The sequence below is a fragment of the Harmonia axyridis genome, chromosome X, assembly GCF_914767665.1.
Source record: "Harmonia axyridis chromosome X, icHarAxyr1.1, whole genome shotgun sequence".
In the NCBI taxonomy this organism is placed as follows: domain Eukaryota; kingdom Metazoa; phylum Arthropoda; class Insecta; order Coleoptera; family Coccinellidae; genus Harmonia; species Harmonia axyridis.
Genome location: NC_059508.1, coordinates 4,738,736 through 4,762,438, shown reverse-complemented (window position 1 = coordinate 4,762,438; position 23,703 = coordinate 4,738,736). Strand labels below are relative to the sequence as shown.

At 33.8% G+C, this 23,703-nt stretch overlaps 1 protein-coding gene across 1 annotated transcript in view; it reads right to left on the bottom strand.

The window, feature by feature from the left end:
* LOC123685863 (E3 ubiquitin-protein ligase RNF220-like) overlaps window positions 1–23,703 on the bottom strand; it is a 139,310-nt gene that overhangs the window by 102,334 nt on the left and 13,273 nt on the right. The window contains exon 4 of the mRNA XM_045625722.1: window positions 4,119–4,235. Within this exon, the coding sequence (XP_045481678.1) occupies window positions 4,119–4,235 (117 nt within the window). The remainder of the gene's footprint in view (window positions 1–4,118; window positions 4,236–23,703) is intronic.

Below are 23,703 nucleotides of genomic sequence, written 5' to 3'. Positions count from 1 at the left end.
AGAAACATATATTTATGTTGTATTTCAGCTTTTGATAAAACAGATCTTATTTTATACGACTTATATACAGGGTGATTCACCGAGATGGCCTATAAGACGTTTATCGAAAACTAATCATAATTTTGAGCTGAAAATTTGCATATTGGGGTTTAAGACAATGATCTTTCTCCCTGAAATATTCACAGATCTGTATTGGTATGCTAAAGGCTTTCACGATCGGATGGTTCGAAAGGTTGGAAAATTCAGGCTTTTCTAGCCGTGGTATAATCGGTTTTTTTACCTAACATTTCGCCTGCAACTGCAGTACACATTTTCAGAGGTTCCTCAGTCGTTGTTGTTCAATACTGTATTTCTCCCTCAAAAAATCACTATGGAAGTTGAAAGAGTTGCTGCTTTGTTATTTCTGGAGGTATAAGTAAATAAAGTCGGAATACCATAGCACAGGATTACAAAACCTTCCTGCAGAAACAAATATTTGCAAAGTCACAACAAAAACAGTGGATAATCAAGACACTCTGACAGAGACCTCGAGGGTGTTCTTAAAGTGTAGGTCAAACGGGAATGACAGATTCCTCGGATCATTTTAAGAAAAAAATGTTTTCTAGATACCTGGTGTTAAAGTTTGATTTTAGTTAATGTTTTTCTCATAGCACCTTCCCTTCCCAAGATATTCAACTCAATTTGGCATATATATTCCAATTAAAGTTTTTATAATGTGATATTCGTAAGCTGTGATGGATAAATTAATTATAAGTTTACCCAATCTGTACCGAAGATTGAGAAAGATTCGATAAACTGGTATAATTATCAGAAAAAAGTAGGACTACAAGAAACACCCTGTATCTTGAAAACAAAGCGTTTGCGGGCCCATTTTTATAGGATTTGTTTCTTAAAATTATCCTAAAAATCTCCGATTTTCCTTTGCATCTCCAATTTAGGAACACCCTGTCTATGTGATCAAGAATACCTTCAATAGAATTCACAAGGCACCAACAAAAAGAAGCATAGGAACCCTAGCCAATGGAATCAAATACAGATAAGTCTTCACTCAGCATGTTTTCAAAGACAAAAATTTTCTCAAACTTACAGAGCTACTTCGATGATCATGAAAGCTATCGGAATATAATACCATCCCATCATGATTTCCAGAGGAGAAGAGACAACAATCTTTCATAGCTCCATTGAAAATTATGAGAATATTCAAATATTTTTTTCTCGTAACACTATATGATTATGTATACTCTCATATGTCATCCTTTGATTTGGATCATTCAATGTGAATAGCGATCAATTAAGAGATTTATCTGAATAAAATAATAAGGGACTGATAATTCAAAAAATTCAGGTGAAATGAACATATTGTTCATAGCTGGTGCTACTAGAACAAGTGCTGGATATTTGAATAAAAGAGAAAACGAATAAAAAAAAGATAACGGTAAATGAAAAAATACGTTGTCAACTAAACGTTTTCATATCAACATTCAATCTGAAATTCCAAAACATAAAACTCGAAAAAAGATATTAATGATAATTAAAGAAATAAATTATCGAGTTTAATGTTGGTTCATATCCCTCCCTCTACGTACCTTCAGTGGTTAGGAGAATATATTCAAAAGAAATCTTTTCAACTCGGTCATTCGAGAGGCCTTCCGAGGATTCATTTTCACCCTCAAATTCTTATCCTAGCAGCAGTTTTATTACATTTTTAAATTGTTGCTTCCAACTACTTATCTCTTTAATTGGTCTTTCTTCCGTCAAGACCGACTTCAGAGGGAACCGGCAGGCTCTTCCATCCGGAAGTTGCGCCCCCTACAGGGCTCCCCAGCCGGGGCGACACCTTTTGATCGTCTCGAAAATAAGCGAGAACGGCTGGGGGACACATCCCGTAAAAACTCAGATACTAACATAATTAAAGTACAAGCAGGGTAATTTCACTTAATTAAATTCCCTTCTTTCAGACCAGGGGTTGGATACCCGGTCAGATTTGAAACTGTATTCAATGATCGCTTTAAGTGATGAGATTTTTACATTCGAGGTCCAAGAAATTTTAGATTAATTCGATAAGATTGCGGCAATTATCCGATATTGTCGTTTTGGTTCGTTTTTTCCAATACTTCTGCATTAATTTCTACGGAATTACTTCAATCAGACTAAATATTCCAGATTAAATAACTACAAAACTGATCGTTTTACGTTACAGTGAAAATATGTCTATGTATTTATAACTCTCATAATTTATACAGATTGTGACCAAATGAGTGCGAAAGTTCTCAATCTTTGTCGAAAATTAAAGCAGGTCTTTCATGTAACCAAAAGCTCTTTCCTTGAAAAGTTACAAGCTTCCAAAAGAATTTTTTTTTCTTGAAATTGCTGAAAAATTGAAGGAATGACTTTTATGGTCATGTTCTACCAATTAAATTGTACAAACAGCTACCTACTAGGTTTTTGCGATTCCATTCATAGAATTTATTTTTTCATTAGTAAACTATCCCTTCTACTGACACATCTCAAGAGTCAAAAAATTTAGGAGGGTTCGTTCTTTTCAACATATATTTTTCAATTGAGAAATTTTGTTTCGTTAAAAAGTTCTATTAAAAAAATTGAAGAGGGATTGCATGTTTCATCCCTTCAAAATTGCACAAAAAAAATTCAATGGTAAAGCATTCCACAAAATCCATTCTTTCAAGTTTTCTGTAATTTAAAAAAAAAATGTACAAAAATGTACTCATTTTGGAAGCGCTTAACTTTCCAATAACTTTACTTCTAAAAGTTTTGTTCACATGTAAGACCTTTAATTTTCTAAAACAATCCACCGCTCTAAACTTTCACAGTTATTTGGTAACCCCCTAGAGATTCTTAGCATAATACGTACTTCTTTTAAGATAATGGTGATCTATCATTTCGCCAAACTGTCTGAAATTGCCAAATTTTGAAGCGAGAGTGGCCTCGAATGCTATACACAATATCTTTCAGACTGAATGTGCTGGCGACTTGAAATTTTCAGCATTTTCAGCTTATTAGCGGGCAAAATCTGTGTTATACTTCCGGTGTTATACTCATATGAAATATTGTTTTCTCAATTTTTAAAAAAATACCGATCCACTCAAACTGTCATTTGGAAATCGGGTTCCTAAAATCGGAACGAATGCCCATAAGAATTTTCGTGACGAAGATAAAAACATAATTGTGAAATTTCGATATCTCAGAACCAATCAGTTAGATTTCACTGGAATTTCATGCGAACATATAAAGTTCATCGATAAAGTAGGTTACCTAAAAATGCAGCTATATAGCTCGCCTATATACCGGGAGACAGTTTTTACCAAGGTTTTTATATATGTGCTCTTGTATCATACATTGAAATGTATGATGCCACATTGACATTTTTTCTGCTAATACTAAGATTTATCTACACGTGCTTCATTGTTTGAAGTTTACAAATTTTGTATTGTTCTTTCTCAAAAGAATATTTTATAATTTAAGTTTGATGATCCCATAAACCACATTATATAATACGGACAACTGAAAAGTCAAGATACCGTTTGCATAACAATGTTTTCATCTTCAGGAACTAACTGATGACAACATCGTTGTCGACACAGTATTGAACTCATTCAAACATTCAGTGGAAAAGAATAACTTCAATCATAAGTATAAGTATAAGTGTCCAGTATGAAACCAAGATTTTTTTATGAATCGTATAGGTAAATACAATAGTTGAATTTACGCTGAATAGAACATTGATTTTTAAGAAATAAACGATTCAGCTAGGCTTGTCGTATTCATATTGTGATCACTTTCAAATGATAAACATTTGAAAAATCAAATCTTAAATGTACCCATACTTCAATTGAAATTCAATTCAAAATCCATGTAACGAGCAATTTCTTAGTTAGCATCCTAATGATTTGACTGAACACATCCTAATAGACATGCAAATATTCCAATAGTGGTTCACTCGTGCATAGTTATTAATGTACATCCTGCATATACGTAATCATAACATCATTATACATAATTAAAATACAGCAGAAACGTTTCAAAAGTCGCTCGAATTAAATTCAAATTTCTCATTAAAATGATTTGACGGTGAACTTAGGTGCTAGAAGAATATTTACCGTGGTCGAAGAGAAAGGTCGTCTTGGCTAGAGCGTGTGCAGCTGATGGGAGGCCTGGCATGGAGAAACCATACCCACCTCCCCCTCCACCAAAACCGCCTCCAAACAGGTGACCTACTGGGAGAAAATTTTCTTTTACCAAAATGCATCAATATCATCAATATTCATGGACACTCATTACATATATCTGATATATCTAATAAATATAATCTTCGTATACAGTTCTGGTAAGACGGTAGCTTGGTATGGTAATATAGCAATGTTTTAGAAAGAAATGCATAAAGAATGCCAAAAACCAAACGGAGACTGACAAATTTTTCCCCCTTCCCTTCCACAAACAGTGTATCCTTAATTAGAGAGGAGAGCATATCCTCTTATTCTGGATATTGATGTCTCAGCATTTTCATTTCACTTAACCTTTTGAGAGACTGTTGCTTTTCGTCATTCTAAAAAAAAATATTATAAATGGTATTTGAATTTTGCCTATCCTGGGCAAGTAAGTTGTGTCTGTTCAACTTTGTCGAATTGCGTTCAAGCCGTTACCATGAAAATAGCGCAAAATTAAACTATGAGAATCTGTCAATTTTGCTTCCTTCCATATCAAACAAGCCTTAATGAACCTTCCTCCTCTCAAAGCGATTTGGAAAGGGAATTTTTCAAATGAACGTGTACACCATTTTGCAAAAAATCGCTCTAGCGGTAAGTGGTAGTCGAAATAAATAGATCGCAGATGTCATACAATAAGCTAAGGCATTTGTAAACATAACGCCATTGAAATATTAGTCGATTTGTGTCTGCATCATGAAGTTATTCTCGATTGAACAAGTCAGCTTACGGGCCAAATTCTCGTCATATGCGGGAAGTTTCAATTTTCTACTTTAATATGAAGGAATCAGCGGCTGAGGCTCATCGAATGATCTCAAATACCTATGGTATTAGTGAAAGAAGGTGCTGAGAGTGGTTTCAACGCTTCAAGAACGGTGATTTTGACGTCGAAGACCAGCATGGCGGTGGAAGATAGAAGGTTTTCGAAAATGCAGAATCGGAGGCATTACTCGATCCAGAGTCGTGTCAAACGCAACAAGAATTGGCAGGATCATCAGGATTGACGCAACAAGCCATTTCAAAACGCCTGAAAGTCATGGGTAATGATTCAGAAACAAGCTAATTTAGTGGCGTACGAGAGATTTTGAACGGCGTTTGTTTGCTTGTGAACAGCTGCTTGCAAGGCAAATACGGAAGGGATATCTGCATCGCATTGTGACAGGAGACGAAAAATGGGTTAGGTCATGCTCAGTACTTGGTGGCACCAGCTCGGCATAGTGTATTATGAGTTGTTAAAACCGAGTGAAACAATCACGAGCGATCGTTATAGAACGCAATTAATGCGTTTGAGCCGAGTATTGAGAAACAAACTGCCGCAATACAATGATAAAGTGATTGTTAGGACATACAGGATGTGCCACGGTCGATGGGACCCTGGACTTTTACGGAGAAGATTTTGTTGAAAATAGATTTCTTGGTCAGGAACCACTGCTCTATCGATTCAAAATATTTTCAGCGCTGCGGTATTGCCGGCTGTCGCTTATATAAAAAAGTACTAACAATCAAATGAAAAAACCCTGTATATTATTACTTCTTTCGTTTTGTCGTAGCCTCTTGATTATTTATGTATTGACCTCCTAGTCCCTATCTCTAAAGGTTTTCGAGTAGCTGATTGATTTACTTTTTGTTTCAACGTAAAACATAGCTTCAATTAAACAGTCATCACTTCGGTGCATGGAATTCTAGAAAGCTTAAATTTCCCGTGTTTCATTTACGTGTAAAAAAAGCGTCTCTAATCATACAGGGTAGTTCAAATTCGCAGGCTTCAACGAGGCAAACTAAAATGACAAAAAGTGCGTTCTTTCAAATGGAATGGCCTGCATAACCTAAGATCTATTGAAAGAAAATGAAATGTTCCTTTGGCTCAATTCTTAGGTTTTCTTATTAAAAGCAACCTTTCATCCCAATGGCAATACATATTGCCATAGATATATTCATTTTGAATATCCATGAAATGTCATACAATTTGTGGATTATGAAAATTGGAAAGCACCGAGTGTTTGATAAAAGAGTAGTTTTATTTTTGAACAGGAAGACACAATATCAAACATTATACACATAATGAAATTTTATTTTTTCGAACGAGTTCCGAATTATATTTATTTTCAAACGTTTTCTGAGGAACAATAATAGAAAAAAATACCTAAATTGATGACATAAATCGAAAAAAACCTTGGAGTGCCCCTTTGAGTCAATCAACTCTTTATATGCGTTTTATATATTCGGAGCATTCAAAGAGAGCAGGAAAGATGATGCACCTTTCCAAGAATTATTGGAAGTCCAACATCGGCAACTTACAAGGAGATAGGTAGAACTCAATTCCAAACAACCGGCCAAGCCAGCTACCATCAGGTAGAGTCCTGTTAATTGATTTATAGATACGAATTGTGTGATTTGTCGTCGGTTTGAAGGTACTACATTCGTCGTCTCAAACTCGATGGCATTTCGTGGATGCTTTCTTTTGCCGCTGTCCACTCGCATATGCTGCTGCTGGACGTGGAAATTTGGAATATCTGATGAATTCTTCCTTTTTCTTAACCTTACGATGCGCGCAGTATATAGGTTACATCGAATATTTCTTGAGTCTTGATGGTATTCAATATGCATTTTATCGAGAATCAAGCTATTTTATTATGTTTTATCGAAACGTTTTAATCACTTATTATTATTATCTCTATTCTCCGGCTTAGCTCAACCTCAATCTCTCTCAACGTCAACTGAAATATAAACTGGTATAAAAAGAAAAACAAAAAAAAGTTTTATCTTTATTCAGCTATCGATTTCGACAAAAATATGAAATATAAACTTTTTGAAACGGGCCCTTAGGCTAGTAATTCCTGAAGAATCCCTTGGAATTAAAAAACTCCAATAACAGAAAAATTATCAGATTTGGCACCATCAAAAATGAGTTCTAAGGAAATAAACTACCCTTCGGTTGATAGAAATGAAATACATATTTTAGAGGTATAAAAACTGATGGTCAAGGTAAAGTATTAGAACTAGCATCGGGCACTGGACAGCATTGCTCGTACTTTGGAACACATTTTCCAAACTTAGAATTTCAACTCAAACTTATCAAACTAGATGTGTCAGCAAGCAACATAGAAGATTGGAATCTGAATGAAATTTTCGATTATATTATTTGCGTTAATTTGATTCATGTGAGCCAATTAAATGCTCTATAGGCTTAAATATCGTGCAAGCAAAACAATTGACAATAAACTGTTAAAAGGTGATCTGGGAAAAGAAATTTGGCTGTAATGAAGAATTGATTGCCAAGGTTGAAGCCTATTTCTTGAGCAAAGACAAATCTTTGTACAGAAAAGGTATTGAAAATTCAGAGGTTCATTGGATACATGTACCACTCTTGAAGGTGACTATGTTGATAAACAAAGACGTTTTGTTAAGAGAAAATATATATTTACTGCTTAGGCCTTGGACCTATCGAAGTTTCATTCAATCGTAATGAAAATTTGCATTCAGATATGGAATGACAGTTTCACATTCTGCCTCATCTTGTAGTATTATTTCTACGTTTCGAAATTTCAACACGCATCTTTTGAAGCTCGATACTAACAACAAAAAAGTGGACCAGGTCCGGAACTGATTGAGTAACGTTTCAATAAACCAAAAACTGAGACATTTTGAATGAAAATCAACAAAACATTTTGTTCCATCTTCATCTGGCAACTGTGTATTGGAAAATTCGCTGAATTCATGTCTCCTATATATCTGAAGAGCGACTGATGTTGGGACCGAGGCTAAAAGCGAAAAACACCATCGTTCCATATTCAGTAGATTTAAATATACGGCTTTTCTGCTCATATCGGTACAATCTACACGTGTTTGGCGGACTCAAAGCCTGTAAGCTCGACCCAACTATGCGGCTCCTTTAATATTGCACATTATGTGCAGCCACTGGAAAAGACTCTTTTTATCATAAAGGAGCTTATAGACAGTCTAATCATATGTGCAGCCGTGTTAGAGAAAACTTCAATTTAAAGGCGGAATTTCCCCTAGGTTCCCTACAACCTGTTTTCGCATTAAAATCCGCTTCCCAGATGATTTAGGACGCGGTGAAAGTGTTCACTGGGAAAAAACTAATCCGCCCTATATTGTATCGAAGTCTTCTGGATGAAAAACATTTCGCACATCCATGTTTTCAAAGGTCAAAAGAACTATGAATCTCATTTTTCTCATTTCTCAATTTTTTGAAAGATGATTCATTAATTTTCCTCTTATCGCAAAATAACTCAACTAGTATGAAAAAAAATCCTATAATTAGTATATTAAAGTACTAAAAAGTTTGTTTTTTCTCATGTCAAAATATGCATAATTCCAGCCAATCATTCAAGATTATACTGATAATACCACTTCCTCATCGATAATATACCTTGTTTACATTGAAATGTAAAAATTTCACTTTGAATTCGTCACTATTGACAGCTCAAAGTGCATTATTGAATAATTAACACAAACCGATTCAGTGCCATCACCCAAGAGAATATTGACCATTTAAATTGTTGAAAAAAATAATCAAATACAACTCGTTCTTCAAATTTTATCAGATATTTTTTTTATTTTCATCACTCAAACTGATGTATTTGAGGCAAAAACATTCAAACAATAAAATACAGAATATAGATAAAATCACTCGTCCTTACGGACTCGTGATTTTATCTATATTCGGTTTGTTTTCATGTTTTTGACAAATACATATTTTGGGGAGAAATTCGATCTCAGGATTGTTTGTCTGGAAATTATACATAGCCGTACAACTTTGCTTCCGCCGTTTTTTTCCGAAATTCGAGGCTTTATTGTAAAAAACTCTTCATACATTTATGATTCAAAGTATTGTCCATCGCTGGCCACTACTTTCTCCCATCTTTCGGGCAGCGTACGAATCCCGCGTTGAAAAAACTGGTCATCTTTTGAAGCGATCCACGAATCGATACAATTTTTTAATTCTTCATAAGACCAGAAGTGCTAGTCAGCCAGGCCGTGTGCCATTGATCGAAACAAATGAGTAACGTCTGGAGAATACGGTGGATGGGTAAGAACTTCCCATTTCAACGTTTCCAAGTATGTCTTGCCCACTTTCGCAATAAGGGGTCGAGCATTGTCATGCTGTAAAATCACTTTATCATGTCTCTCGTTGTATTGCGGCCGTTTGTCTTTCGATGCTCGGCTCAAACGCATCAATTGCTTTCGATAACGATTGCCTGTGATTGTTTCAGTCATAAAACACTACGCCGAGCTGGTTCCACCAAATACTGAGTATGTTCGGCTTGGCCGTCGACGTGGAAGCATGGCCGGGATATCCCCATGATTGTCTGAGCTTGGGATTATCGTAATGAACCCATTTTTCGTCTCAAATCACAATGCAGAAATCCCTTTCGTCTTTGCCTTGCAAGCTGCTGTTCTCAAGCAAACAAACGCCGTTGAACATATCTCCTCTTCAGCTCATACGGCACCCAATTTCCTTGTTTCTGAATGAATCCCATGACTTTCAGGCGTTTTGAAATTGCTTGTTGCATCACTCCCAATGATCCTGCCAATTCTTGTTACGTTTGACATGAGTCCTGATCAAGTTATGCCTCCAATTCGAAAACCTTCCCTCTTCCGCTGGTCTTCGACGTCAAAATCAACCTTATTGAAGCGTTGAATCCACTCTCGGCACGTTCTTTCTCTAATAGCGGTATTTGAGAGCAATCGATGATGAGTCTCAGCCGCAGATTTCCTCAAATTAAAGCAGAAAATTAAAACCTCCCGCAAATGATGAGAATTTGGCTCGGAGGAGTATCAATGAGGTTCAGTCAATGTGTCAATTATCGTAGGTAATTGCACAAGTGCATCAAAATTACCGATAATTTTGCATGACAGCGTGTTGTCATAAAAACTGCATGAGTTCATTTTCATTTTTGGAGAAAGAGCCCGACACCGAAGGTGGAGGGCTCTTTCTCCAAAAATGAAAATGACCGAATGCAGTTTTTCAAAGAAAACACGCTGGAATGCGAAATTATCCGGTCATTTTGATGCACGAGTGTAATTCGGGGGAATATTTCCCGAATAAACTGTCACATTACTTGTCAAACTGATGTAGAATGGAATTGCCATAGATTCGAACTGTGTAAGATGCATAGAAACTATGCATCTATGAACAGGACAATTATCGCAGTGCAGTTTCGCTTCCTACAATGCAATTATCGCTGTAATTTTCGATAATTGTTCTCCATATACATAGAATTTTTGACAGGAGGGAAATATTCATGTAAATAGATATTATTTTCCAAAACGTAGAATGTGAAAATTTTCATTTCTTTTTTTTTTATTTATAATTGAAAATAAGAAACGATATTCTGAGGTTCAGGGGGGGATTTTACATCAGAAGAACTTGATTATTTTTCCCTGTGAGAAGCTATATTATTATAAATAAGACACCATATCGATGAACTCTATAGTGAAATCTAATGAAATAGATTGTGAGATATTGAAATTTTACAAAAACTTATTTTTTCATCTTCTAACACTACGATACTCATAAAATTCCGCCAGAAAGCTGTTTTTCGAATTCCACTTCGATCGAATGGATTAAATGAGTGAAAAACAAAACGATTCATCAGAGATATTCGGATGCTGAATCTACCCTGAAGATTTCAAGCCACTAGCACATTTCGTTTTAGAGTTGTCGTGTTCATGGCGAACGGACGGACAGAATAATATTTGACTTCAAATTCTTCATCACTGAGCAGAATCGTTAAAAATTCTAAATTAAACGACAACTGGAAAAAGCACACAAAAATGTTTGAGATACCCAAGTATCGCATACGTATAAAGACGCAGAAAAAAATTAACCCTGTTTAACGATGAGACTTGGAACGTATACACAGAACTTAAACGCCTAGAATTTATTCCAAATGCTCGCTGTGTTCGTGTAGGAGCAAGCGGCTTGAAGCATCTCGCATTCTCAAGGGCTCCAAACCAGTAGACAACTTATTTATGTTTGGATTGTTTTCGAAATACTGACATGTTCCCACTACTGTTTGTAATTTCAAACCGCTGTGTAGTGTAAATTATGAAAAGGTATATACGGAATCTTCTGGAATCACGATACGAAAAATTGTGGAGTGGCAATGTTGCTCTTCATGCTCTGTTAAACACTCTAGCACTCTTCGACTCTTCTTCGGCTCAAATTTGTTAATCCTTTACTTTGACACGTAGCCGCTCTTCAAGGCATCCCGATGAGTGTTTATCCCTCTTTTGGTATATATTTAATTTTTCGGATAACTCGGAAATGACAAATGAGAAGAATATTCAACATGAGAAATATTAACAAGGATGTTGAACTAATTGAGACGATCTCTTGAGAGTAATAGGTAAAGTTTTCATATGGAAATCTTAAAAACATTGAAACGTGGTTAGAATATACAGGGTGATTCACCAGGATGGAATATCAGACGTTTATGGAAAACTAATCATAATTTTGAGCTGAAAATTTGCATATTGGGGTTTGAGCCAATGATCTTCCTCCCTAAAATATTTTCAGATCTCTACAACTTTCGGTTTAGGTATATTAAAATTAAAGTTGCCCTTTGTTTTTTCAATATGCTGATCATTTTCAGATAATGTTATATTTAATTATTTTCAGTTTATAGTTCATAGCATAGTATGAATTTTGTTTTCATTATTTATTGCTTAAGTAACACCCACTATTGTTGTACGTAGAATCGACTGAAATAATAAAAAATATAGGTTCTAATTTGAAAATCTTGAGTTTTGATGAATTTGAGTAGTCCAAGTTCTTGATTTTTCTATCAACACCCTGTACATTTTTGGTTCAAACCGCAAACAGTCTTATAATGCAACGTATTTGCAGAATCGAAAAAAAAATTTTTTTTGAAAAGAGCTTTTTCTGCCGAAATATTCAAAAAATGTGAGTCCTCATCGCCACCATTTTTTTCATAAGAATCTCATTAACTCATGAACCGTTGAGTTTTTATCCAAGGTATGGCATATTGCCGAAATTGTCTTCAAAAAAAGCTATCTAAGAATGCAATAATATACTAGGTATGCCATTTGAAATAAGGAAGTAGGAGTCTGTTTCCGGTATAACCGCAAGTTGTAGAGATCTGAAAATATTTCAGGAACAGGGATCATTGTCTCAAACCCCAATATGCAAATTTTCAGAACAAAATTATGATAGTTTTTCATAAACGTAATAGGTCTCGGTGAATCACCCTGTATATACAGAGAAAAACTGTATGTGATCGACTTGGTCGTAACTTGGTGGAAAACCATATATTTCATACTAAATTCATTTCATACATAAAATCATTCTCATTTCCACTACTATATTATTTAAATAACAATTGTTTTGTAGAACGATGTGCCAAAATGATAAATAGGCAGTTGAGAAAAACTTATTATACTCTGTTAAAATAATCATTTTAGAATATTGAAAATCTAACACAATATGATATGATGACCATAATAGAAAATATGACAATCGAAACATATTTTAAGAATTCACCCAAGCACTGTCAATAAGGTGAGAAACAAAATTGATTGCTGTAGGGAATAAAACGAAAAAAAAACGTTCACTCATTAACAACCAAATCACATAATGAAGTTCTGTTGCGTATTACTAAAAGTAACTAAATTGTGTTTTACAACCCATTGTTAATAAATTGGATAGGGATCTTCTTCGAGTGAAGAATATGTTATTATCATTTATGCGTGAGAATGAGCGAATAGACATTTTGTCTTCATGCAGATCCTCGAGTGTTTCAACGAAGAACAAAACAACCATTCTAGAATGATATTCTTAAATAAAAAATATACGAAAGCGAAAAAAAAACAAAAAAATTACTTTATTGAGTAAGATATATCCTTGAAATTTCTTGTAATCTATAAATCAATTTTCATGGAATGAGTCCTTCAATGAACTGCTCGAAAATATCCTAACTTGTGATCATAAATTTGTTAACGATGAAACGATTCAGAGAAACGAAATTAACTTTTACAATCGTCTTGATAATGCAAAAAATTATCGTTCAGAATAGGTTGAATTACTAAACACATTTATTGCCAAACTTTTCAAGTCAATTCGGGTATAATCGCCTAATTAAATTACAGTTCATACGAATGATTCAATATTTCATATAGAAATCATAAGTGATAGCAGATTTCGTTCAATATCCCAAAAATAATTCGTTTGAACTTTGTAGCAACATGCTATTAGGCCAATTGAAAAGTCCCCGGTCTGATGTACATTTGGCGGTGCTAGAATTAAATCCATATGATTTTAAGTTAGTACCAATCTTTAAACGATACGTGTCAAAATTTGACAGCAGTCCGACCATTAGTTTGTGAGACAAAAAAGGTGCTATTTCATCAAGACAATATGCCGTGTCGAAAATCAATGTAAACAATGGCAAAATTGCATGAATTGGTCTTCGAATTGCTTCTACATCTACCGTATTCGCCAGATCTGGTCCCCAGCGACTTTTTCCTGTTCTCTAAGGCCTATTTTGAAGCGAAAGACAAATCGTACTACAAAAATGGTATCGAAAAGTTAGAAGATCGCTATAATAGCTGTATCGCCCTCGAAGGCAACTCATTTCCATATATTTTTCGCGTAGAATGTATATGTTAATTTTTTTGAGTTTTATAGGCTTTGCCCCAACTCTTGATCCTTTATAAATAAATGAATAAATGTTGAATAATAAAATCGAATTTTGCCAAAAAAATGTGTTTTACTATGGTAGACTTTTCAATGGGCCTGTAATGTATAGGGCATCGAAATAATTCTTTGAATAACAATTCATAAATCCTTCATCGGAAAGAAATATAAGATTTCTTTGATTTTTCGTTCGAGTTCTGTACCCAAGTGTTGAATAAATATCTCGCCTACACGTAACAAAATTAGTAAAGATAGATGATATTCATAAAAGCATATTCAATTTAATTTGTCAGTTTAACATCTGATACATACATGGAGTGTGAAACATCACAATTCAAGCATGTGCAACTACTACAAAACTAGCTTACTAGCTTACAATAGCTTCTATCCTGGTGTATGTGCTTCTCTGTGATTTTTTCCATTCAAATTGTAGTTTCTACATTATCCACATTACGTGTAAACATTTCAGTAATGTATGAATTATTTTCTTTTAATTATTCCATATAGGTTAATTATTATTATATATATTATATATATCATATATATTATATACAGGGTGGCCATTTGAAAACGAAACAGACGAGATTACAGACGAAATAAAGTTTTTCGATGGAAATGCTCGGACAGGTCGATTTCTGTTTCGAGGGGGACAACTTAAGATGTAGGTTACGGACGCATAGCGCTTCAACCCTTGCTGCTACAACCCCCACCCCCAATTTTTGAATAGGGAAGATGGGGTGAGTAATACCTCAATTTAAAGGTATTTTTATACTGATTTCAGCACAGTAATTGTTTTTTCATTTTATGCATTAGTTCTCGAAATATTCATGCGTTAGTTAGTTAGGAAGGAAGCCACAGTCATGGTTGTTTTGAAGCTCAAAATGTCGATTTTTCACAAAACACTACAAGTGTCATGAAAACACCACTACATTTTCAAATACTTAGTTAAGAATATTTCGAGAACTAATGCATAAAATGAAAAAACAATTACTGTGCTGAAATCAGTATAAAAATACCTTTAAATTGAGGTATCACTCACCCCATCTTCCCTATTCAAAAATTGGGGGTGGGGGTTGTAGCAGCAAGGGTTGAAGCGCTATGCGTCCGTAACCTACATCTTAAGTTGTCCCCCTCGAAACAGAAATCGACCTGTCCGAGCATTTCTATCGAAAAACTTTATTTCGTCTGTAATCTCGTCTGTTTCGTTTTCAAATGGCCACCCTGTATATTATATATATTAGGAGTTACAATAGACAAATATCTGAATTGGGAAATGCACTGTAACTCCCTCATAAGTAGGCTTAATTCAGTAATATACATGTTAAAGGTGGTAAGAAATCAAGTTGATCTAGATTGTTTGAAAGCTATATACTTTGCGAACTTCCAATCTTTACTCTCGTATGGATTAATTTTTTGGGGAGGTAGTACTCAAGCTAAGGGAGTGTTCATAGCACAGAAACTAGCTATAAGAACAATGAATCAGATAACATATAGATCATTATGTCGGAATATTTTCAAAAAATGTAATATTATGACCACAATAGGTTTATATGTATACAGAATTCTGTTATTTTTTCGTAAAAATAGATTTTATTTTCTTAAATGTGTGAATACAAATGCTACTAGGAGGATGTATGAGTACTTTTATCCTCCTCATAAATTGTCAGCTACTGAATATAGTACATTTTATTGTGGCATTAAGATTTATAATTATCTTCCTAGAAGAATAAGAGATATTTCTGATTTTACTTTGTTCAAGAAAACTGTTTCTTCAATTTTAATTGACTGTGAACCATATTCGATATTAGAATTTGAAGTGTATTGTAAAAATAAAATTTAGAATATGTTTTTTATGGATAGAATACCTTCTTTTCTGTTGTTGTATTATTTAGTTGATTTTTTTTCCCTAATTATGACCTGTTTTCATTTTGTTATTTATAGCAAATTTGAGAATAAATATCTATCTATCCATCTATCTATCTATTCCAAATGATGAAAATAAAGAGTATATTTCCAAGTTTCAAAGTTTTTTTATGGAAGCACAACGCACAGTCGTAGAACGAATGGATAAGTCAGAGTTAAGTGAGTCAACATAAAATAAATATCAGCTCCAAGTACAAAGCAAAGAACGTGAGTAATTGTGCCTCTTGAGTATGTAGTTACAGGTTGTAAGTTTGTAACGGAATTTTCGATTTGCCGATAGTCCCTGGATTAACTGCAGTTTTCTGCTGAGTCAAGAAGAGATTTCATTTGACTATAAATTGTATTCAAACGTTACAGGTAGTTCGGTATCTTATTGTGTGTAAATTGTGACTATTAATAACAACAAGTGTAGTATCAATATGTCAAATCGAATAAGAATGTATCTAAATAATTCATGGATTTAAATATCAGGTTGAGTTCTCCTTATTACCTTATCATTTTTGATCGGTTGTTTCTAGAACTCTGGTTGCTTTTTCCGTTGTCAGGCATTCGTCTTGGATTTTTTCCGAACGTTAACTATATTCCCATAAATCTATGAATGGTCATGTTCCCTTTATTTATGTTGTATTTCTACTCGCAAGGATAAAGTCAACCTTATTTTTGAATTTAATATCTCTCTCAGAGTTGGTTCTACAGACTACCTTGAGTTCGTCATTCGGTTACCCTCTCACCAACATTACTATGCATTTGTTTTATTGAGCATGCTTTGAGCCTACTTGTACAAAAAATCTGAACCATTCAACTGTAGCGAATCGGGAAAAAGAACTGAAAAAGTATGGTATAAATTGGACTATTTCATAAAGCCCAGAAATTCATCTTTTTTGCCCACAACATTATTCTATTTAACACATTTTTCAAATACTCTGGATTTCTAAAAATATCTCTATTAGGTCGAAAAAATGTAATTTTATGCAACATAGCGTCAGTGACGTCACTTGGAACCAGAGTCATATACGTCAGCGTTTGTTCTCATTACTGATTCAATAGTTTACTTTGTGGAGATCATTGTGATCCAAGTTATAAACTTATTCATCATTCAAAACTGTAAATATATAAATAATTTTTGATTCGTTACATAGTTACTAAGTAGTAATCTGCTTGTGATTAAATTTAATATTGCTTTGAATTCCCGAAATTTCTAAGGACTCTTTTATAGAGAAAACAAATCTGTTCAAACTGCTCCAATAATTATTTTACATATAAAAAATTTTCAGCACATAAGTTTTCCACAAAGTATGAATTATTCGAGTTTTTAGAGATTTTATGCATGTTAGAGAACGTATTTTTTTTTTAATTCCTCAAAAGTCGAATCTATGAGGATGTCAATAAATTGAACAAATGGAATGAAAATTTCACAAACCATACTTACTAATTTGTAATATGTTTCCAAAGAGTTTTCCTCCCATCAAGAATACTTTTAGAAGAGACAATTTATCGGTTAAATTTTCCATGTTGAAATGCAGTTATCGATTTCAATGGGACGATGGCAAGTTATTCACAGATGAGTGACTAATACAACACATATTTTCAATGCCCTACTGCTACTGGCTTATATAAGAGGGTTGACTCCATTGTTGTTGATGCGTAAAGATCAAAGTATGTATGTATATTGCAATCTTCGATGTCAATGAAAATTCTTAGCATAATGAAATGGTTTTGATTAACCGATGAAAATGCAGGGAGAAGGGAGAACCTTACTCTTGTTGTCTATCTCTTCGATTCAAGGCTTCTTTACAATGACTATATTATTCTAGTTTCTGAGAACTTAGATAACGTTGTATTTACTTTCTTTCGATTATTGTTAAACGCAATTTTGTTTTTCGTTTATTCCTCTTTTTTAAGGTATTCTGAATAATAAAATAAGTAATGACATATTCATTTCAATCAATCAACTAAAAAGGTATTAGTAACCGAAATTTACCAATTTCGAGAAAAAAATTCCTCAGGAAAACCCAAATCATTATAAAGATGCAGTTAGCTGTAATGAATAATTTAATTATAAGTTTTGGTACTAATTCACCCAATCTATAGTGAAGATTAATAAAAATTAGATAAACTGGTATAATCGATAATAAATAAGTTGGACTACAAGAAACACCCTGCATCCCGAAAACAAAGCGTTTGCGGGGTCACGTTCATAGGATTGTTTTTCTTGAAATTATCCAAGGAATCTCTCATTTTCCTTTGTACCTCCAATTTAGGAACACTCTGTGTATGTGATCAAGAATACTTTCAATAGAATTCACATTGGAACAACCAAAAGAAGCATATGAACTCTAGCCTAACACGTATTGCCAATGGAATCTAATACAGATAAGTCTTCACTCAGCATGTTTCCAAAGACAAATTTTTTTTAAAACTAACAGAGCTACTACGCTGATCATGAAAGCTTCGAAATTTAATACCATTCCATCATAATTACCAGAGGAGAAGTGACAACAATCGTTTATAGCGCCTGGGTGAGCCAGCTCCATTGAAAATGATGAGAATATACAAATATTTTTTTCTTGTAAGACTATATGATAATGTATACTCCCATATGTCATCCTTCGATTTGGGACTGATAATTCAAAAAATTTAGGTGAAATAGCTGGTGCTACTTGAAGAAGTGCTGGATATTTGAATAAAAGAGAAAATGAATAAAATAAGATAACGGTAAATGGAAAAATACGTGTCAACTAAACGTTTTCATATCAACATTAAATCTGAAATTCCAAAACATAAAACTCACAAAAAGATATTGATGATAATTAAAGAAATACATTATCGAGTTTAATAGTGGTTTATATCCCTCCCTCTACATATCTTCAGTGGTTAGGAGAATATATTCAAAAGAAATCTTTTCAAATCGGGCATTTGAGAGGCCTTCCGAGAATTCATTTTCACGCTCAAACTCTTATTCTGGCAAGCAGTTTTATTCTTGAAGTGATCCAAGAAATTTCTAATTTTCCTTTGTACTACCAATTCAGGAACACCTTGTATAATGTGTTTAATTATAAAGTATTTTTCCTTACAATTTCAATATCTTCACTATAAGGATTATTTCGTTCATTTTTCTTAGTTCGTTGTTCAGAATCAATTCAATATTGAACAAAAAAATTAAGAGTTGCAGTAGTCAAGTACAAATTTCAATCAATAATATAAAGGTTGCCTAATTGCTCTCATTTATTTGTTTTGTAGAATACATCATTTATCATCATGTCAACAGAAATCATGGAAAAAAAATTAAGAATTAAAATGTGGAATATACAGAAAAAAAATCTGCCTGATTTTGTGAGTTCTCTGTTCTCTTATGAATACATTTTTAAAGATTCTACTCTTTAATTGTACAATTTCCTCTCGCTTTCAATATTGCAATATTTTCGATGAAAGATTATATTTTTCTAAAGGATGGGAATCGCTGATGTCACCGAAGTATGTGCTTATTTACTACCAATTTAGGAACACCTTGTATTATGTATTTCATTATAAAGTATTGTTTCTTACAATTTCAATTTCTCCATGAATTTATCAGTATAAGGATGATTTTGTTAATTTTTCTTTCAGAAAATCAGTTTTTATTTTTTTAAGAATAAAACGTATTGTATTATTGTTGAGAATCAATTTAATATTGAACTAAAAAAATTTGGAGTAGCAGTAGCCAAGTACATATTTCAATCAATAATAAAAAGGTTGCCTAATTGCTGTCCTTATTTGTATTGTAGAATACATCATTTATCAACATGTCAACAGAAATTATGGAAAAACAAACTGAAGAATTAAAATGAAGAATATGCATGAAAAAAGATTTATCTATACAATTTCGTCTCGCTTCCAATATTGCAAATATTTTCGATAAAAGATAATATTTTTTCTAAAAGATGGGGATCGCTGATGTTACTGAAGCATGTGCTTCTTCCGTGCTTTCATTTATGCTATCACTCAAATAGGATTAACCCTCGTTTGGAGCGTGTTAAAGAGACAGTGAGAAGGACGAGGGGTGAAAAGAAAGCCTACCCCTGTGCTAGCATACTTGAAATGAGCATAGCAAACGACTATTTAGTGCACTGAACTGGAAAGCAGGTGTCCAGAAGTCACTTATGTGTTGTAAAAGTTTGACAAATAGAGCTCTAATTGATACTGTGTGATCCTTATTTACCACCGCGTTACAACTTTTTATTATCCTTTGAATTCGTACGCCATTTAAATCAATTTTATACTTGGGTCCAGGAATTATTTTCAGTTCAGTTAATTCGGTCCTATCCCTAAAGTTGACATCCCTTTGAAATACGTTCCTGCACTGGGCTGATTTTTAATTTCGAACCTAACTTTGCAACCCTCCCAAATATCGTGTGATACGCAAAAAGACTCAATCGCAAAGCCGTTATATAAATCAAATTGAACGATGCATTTGCAGTTTGAAAAAACTATTGTCAATCCTTGTTTTTTCGCAAATATAAAAACTGGACTTCAATACGAGGTTCTCAATTTTGAACCTCAAAAAATTCGTTTGATAATTTTTTTCAATCTGAAAAGTCCGAAATAGTTGTTATGTAATTCTGTAATTGAAAAGAAATAACAATTGTGCACTGATCAATAATTCAAAAAAAAATTATCATCCAATTGATTGATGTATAAAACGAACAGTAGTTATACAGCTTGACAAAAAATTAACGTAACTCGTCAATAATTCTTGTACGAAGAATTATTAGAGAAAATCCTCGAACCCGTCGATTTTTAATTTCAAAAGCAATTTATCCTGTGCTTTTTTGAATTTGATATTACTCACCCCTTACGCCAAGCAACAATCTACTTAATTTTTTCAAATGGGAATATATGGATTGTGACCAAATGAAAGGTTATTTGATTACCTATTCGTATGCTGATAAAATATTGCTTTTTGAGGGGAAAAAATACAGTTGAAGCAGAATCTTGGCTTGATGAAGAGTTTCCGGGGTCTGCACCAGGAAAACCAACCATCATTGATTAGTAAGATAAGTTTGAACGTGGTGAAATGAGCACCGACGACGGCGAACGCAGTGGACTCCCAAATGAGGCTGTCAATGACAAAAAATCCAAAAAGTTCACAAAATAATTTTGAATGACCGTAGAGTGAAGTTGATCGAGATAGCAGACATTGTGAAGATATCATCTGAACGTGTACATCATATCATTCACGAATATTTTTACATGAGAAAGCTGTGTGCAAAATGGGTGCCGCGCGAGCTCACAATCGATCAAAATCAACAACGTGTTAATGATTCTGAGCAGTTTTTGAAGCTGTTTAAGTGCAATATACTTGAATTTTTGCGTCGATATGTGACAATGGATGAAACATGGCTCCATAATTTCACTCCGGGGTCCAATCGACAATCAGCTGAGTGGACTGCATAAGATGAACCGAATCCAAAGCGAGGAAATGCAAACATTGTTATAATGATCATTGATTACCTCCAAAAAGGCCAGACCATCAACAGCGATTATTAGATCGTTTAAAGGACGAAATCTTTAAAAAGCGGCCTCATTTGGGGAAAAAAGGTGCTGACAATACGCCGTGTCACAAATCAATGTAAACAATGGCAAAATTGCATAAATTGGGCTCCGAATTGCTTCTGCATCCACCGTATTCGCCAGATCTGGCCCCCAGCGACTTTTTCCTGTTCTCAGACCCAAAAGAATGCTCGCTGAAAAGAAATTTAGCGCCAATGAAGAAGTAATCGCCGAAAATGAGGCCTATTTTGAAGCTAAAAGACAAATCGTACTACAAAAATGGTATCGAAAAGTTGGAAAACCGCTATATTCGCTGTATCGCCCTCGAAGTCAACTATGTTGAATAATAAAATCGAATTTTGACAAAAAAATTTGTTTTACAATGGTAGACCATCCTTGCTTTTCAATACAGTATCAAAATTTTGCGTAAACTGTGGCTTAGATCCAATATCATATTTACGAATATCGGATCAAAAATAACTATTGAAGTCCAAGACCATAGGATTTAAACCAGGAAAAATGAAAATCTTACAGTATTAGTCATAATATAATAGCAATAAATAGCGAAAAATGAAACATTCTCTCCAGAAAGCCATCAAAGTTTCGTCTGTTTATGCAAGAGCCGAATTAACAAACACTGAAGCGAGTATTTACAAATTGTGAAGAGATGGGTTTTGTCTGAACGTTTTTGTGTAAACACTCCAGTATTGTTCTTCCGCTAGAACATGTGGATGCACCTGTTCCTAATATCTGGAACTATTTATCCAAATTGAAGTGAAGGGAGAGACAAAAACATTCAGATTTATTGATGAGCTCAATTTTTTGAATAATTATTTCCTTTGCCAAGTTATTTTACATTTCATGCTGAAATTATTCACTATGGATATAGTATGAAGTTTTATTGATAGTTTCTCCTCAAAAAAAATTTGTTTGTATCGAAAATTTTAATTGCGAAAATCACGGAAATCAATGACCACCCTTCAAAATGAAATAATTAAAAATTATATCGCTGATTATTTGGAAGTTTTCATACAACTCATGATCTTTGTATTTGCTAGTTCAATAAGAATAATATTGCTAAAAAGTAATTAAATTTATATTTTGATGAAAATATATTATTATTGAAACTTTCAATCATATTTTTTCATTCAAGTTCACCAGATAAACTTACAAAATGAATTAACGTAATTCCATAATCTACTTATCCATTTTGTATAGTATTATTATGGATCGATTTCTTACTTCAATGCTTCTCCTCAAAGTAATAATATAATCTGGAATTGAGAGTCTGGTCTTCATTGAAATCAGTTTTCAACCACCTGAAGCTTCCATCTGGTCACTCAATTGTTGTATTTTCAAAGGCATCCAGTTTTACAATACCTGTTCCGGAAGTCTGCCCAAAAAGCAATAGTTAACGTTGAAAATGACGCTTTAGAAATGTCAGTATACAACCTTCGATTTTATTGACTTCTTCCCCCGCTAGGAACTGCAATTTACACCTTTCTAGAAATTAACAGTTGCGGTGAATCAGTTCAGTTTGGACATCTTGATCAGGGGAATTTTATCGTTCAATTTTTGATAATCTTTGTCAAGGAATGCATCACAATAAAACATTGCAAACTTTACATTATGAATTATTATTATTTATTCGTAGAATATCTCTAATTATTAAAAAACAATAAATACAGAGTGCAAACAAAGTAACGTAACTTGTCAATAATTCTTGTACGAAGAATTATTGAGGAAAACCTCACACTAGTCAATTTTTTATTTCAAAAGCAATTTATCCTGTGCTTTTTTTAATTTGATATTTCTCACCTCGTGCCGTTTTTTATTGAACAATCAGCAAATAATTTACAATTTGTGATCAAAGAGTAACTGCAGACGTAATTCTTCTACTAATTGTTATTAAGGAATATCCACGATTCCATGAATTTTTTTCTTCTTTTTTCAAATTCCAAAAGTAGCTACTCTCACAACGCAATATCTCACAAACTAATGGTCGGAATGCTGTCAAATTTTGACACGTATCGTTTGAAAGTTGGTACTAACTAAAAATCATATGGATGTAATACTAGCACCGCCATCTGTGCATCAGACCGGGGACTTTTCAATTGGTCTGATAGACGTATAATTAATTTTTACTCGTTTTCGGAAATAATTCACCGAAATCACTTCTTCCTGTCCCATCATGGATTTTCTGTCATGAAATTAAGTCATTTAATTGCGGTATGTAGTTGGTTTCGACCGTAACATTTGCAAAAGAGTGGAGACCACGTATCCATCAGAATGCAATTAGTGATTACGTGTTGCAGCCGGTCACATTGTAGGCACAACGCGCCGTTC